At 39.8% G+C, this 2,500-nt stretch overlaps 1 protein-coding gene across 1 annotated transcript in view; it reads right to left on the reverse strand.

Moving 5' to 3' along the window:
* Positions 1 to 2,500, reverse strand: part of LOC121384392 (choline transporter-like protein 2) — a 35,725-nt gene that overhangs the window by 25,547 nt on the left and 7,678 nt on the right. The window contains exons 6-7 of the mRNA XM_041514775.1: positions 1,371 to 1,475; positions 492 to 552 (exon numbers count right to left, since the gene is read on the reverse strand). Of these exons, the coding sequence (XP_041370709.1) occupies positions 492 to 552; positions 1,371 to 1,475 (166 nt within the window). The remainder of the gene's footprint in view (positions 1 to 491; positions 553 to 1,370; positions 1,476 to 2,500) is intronic.

Raw genomic sequence — 2,500 nt, forward strand, 5'->3', positions numbered from 1 at the left:
GGGTTGGTAGGTATAGGGTTCGCAGCCCGGTACCGGCTCCAATCCAGAGCGAGCTCTTAAAGGCTCAGTGGGTAGGTGTAAGACCACTACACCCTCTTCTCTCTCACTAACCACTATCCCAACTAACAACTAACAACTAACCCACTGTCCTGGACATACAGCCCAGAAAGCTGAGGTGTGTATGCCCAGAACAGCGTGCTTGAACCTTAATTGGATATAAGCAGGAAAATACGTTGAAATGAAATGTATGAATTTACTGCATTAATTACACGTAACGAAGAACCCACACAAACACTCACAAATACATACCTAAGAACACACACACACACAACACACACACACACACACACACACACACACACACACACACACACACACACACACACACACACACACACACACAATTGCCCATCTGTCCAAAGAAAAGAAAACGAAACAAAACAAAAGAAGCAAAACAAACAAACAAACAAACAAACATAAAGCAAACTTACTGGACTGGCTTATGAAGTAGTATGCCGCACAGTCGCCATCGTGCACCAGTTTTTGAACAGTCTGTAAATAAATAACAAACATACATCAGTAAACTGGAGCAAATTAGTTTCATACTGCTACGAAGTCATCAAATCCCCTCGAGGACAATGCTGGGTTACATATCTGCCGTCATTGTTGGGGAGTTTGTAGAGTGTGGGGCATACAGAAATATCATACTTTTCAAATAAATATAGCTATAAAAGGTCAATAAAATAGCTGTATGGTATTTAGTAACATTAAATGGTCGCTTTTGGTAACTACTTTTGAACGCCCGTCTTTGGCGGTATTGTATGACGTTGTCCGTTTCTGGACCATATCTTTCTTATTAATTCATAGAGGATCATCAAACCTCGCATGCAGGTACAGCTTGGGTTCGCGGTGTATCGCACACCATAACTATGTTACCACGACCTACGTTTCACACATTACTGCACATGAAAGGAAATTCTTATCCGGGACATATATTCCTTATCACTTCATATGTGATCACCAAACTGTGTATGCATGTACAACTTGGGATGGCGGTTTGTTGCTTATATTACCAACTCGACGGTTGATGTTGCAATTTCCCCAGCTACCGACTAATGGGTTATACGACGATAATCGAGTTGCAAGAGCGCTCAGACTAGCAACTGGACAGTTGGTAGTCTGATCCTAATTATAAGTAGGTCACCGCGACCTATTTTTGACAGGTGTGTCATTTAGCTCACCGATACTCTTGTCGTTTGATTTTAAAACACATTTTATAAACTGAGTCACGTAGTATATGATCACATATTGAAGTATGGAAATTTATGGCCAGTCAAATAGTAAATAGTTCAAGAATAACGTGTGTCTACCTTTGACATGTTTGTGCCGTGTTTACAGATCAAGTTGTCTTTGTTCTGGGAAACAAGGTCTTGAGTGTAGACGTAATGTTTCTGGGGACATTTCTTCACACACACCTGAAATAAAAAATACTGGAACATAACATTCACACACTTTGATCGCTGGGGCAGGACGTAGATCAACGGTAAAGCGCACACCTGGTGCGCGGTCGGTCATGGGTCGATTCCCGTCAATATGTCAATAGGCTATTTTTCGTTCCAGCCAGTGCACCAAGATTGGTTATATCAAAGGCCGTAGCATGTGCTATCCTGTGTGTGGGATGGTTCACATAAAGGAACCTTTGCTACTAATGGATTTTTTTTAGCGAGTTTCCACTCTAATTCTATATGTCACAATTACTAAATGTTTGACATCCAATAGCCGATGATTAATAAATCAATTATCTTTAGTTGTGTCGTTAAACAAAACAAACTTTTTTTTACTTTGCTCGTGATTAGTTGCCACTGTATAACCCACATGTATTGTCTATTTGGGAAAACTATGAACTTGAAATAGGTGTAATTAATGTGTAGAGTTACAACACTATCGCCGATGTGTGTTAACTATTTGTTAATAGTGATTTATTTAAATTTCGCGTAAGCAGAGGCGGATCTAGGAGGCCAAGGGTCCCGCCAACCCCCTAATGTTTTGCGATAGTTATGATTTTATTATATATATTAATGTTCATTTTTTTACGATCCCCCTCCAAACCTCCCCCAATGTTCACTTGACATTCCACCTCATGTCACTGGCCCCCCCCCCCCCCCCCCAATGGATTTTCTGGATCCGCCACTGGTAAATGTATTTAAAATAATGTAATTAACGCGTCGGGACATCACAATAGCACCGATATGTAGTATATATTATATATATATATACTAGTGTGTTTAAATATATTGTCGTCTTACATGGCGAATATATATATTTAATACATTTATAAAGAAGATGGTCTTTATACACCGGTCGAACAATATGCAGTACAGAAGGGACTGTCTGAACTTGAGTGAAAAATGGTTGTACAAGATGACTTTTAAAGGGACATTCTCGAGTTTGCTGCATTGTAAGATGTTTCCGACTAATAAAATATTTCTACGATTAACCC

This window comes from Gigantopelta aegis, chromosome 10, assembly GCF_016097555.1.
Source record: "Gigantopelta aegis isolate Gae_Host chromosome 10, Gae_host_genome, whole genome shotgun sequence".
In the NCBI taxonomy this organism is placed as follows: domain Eukaryota; kingdom Metazoa; phylum Mollusca; class Gastropoda; order Neomphalida; family Peltospiridae; genus Gigantopelta; species Gigantopelta aegis.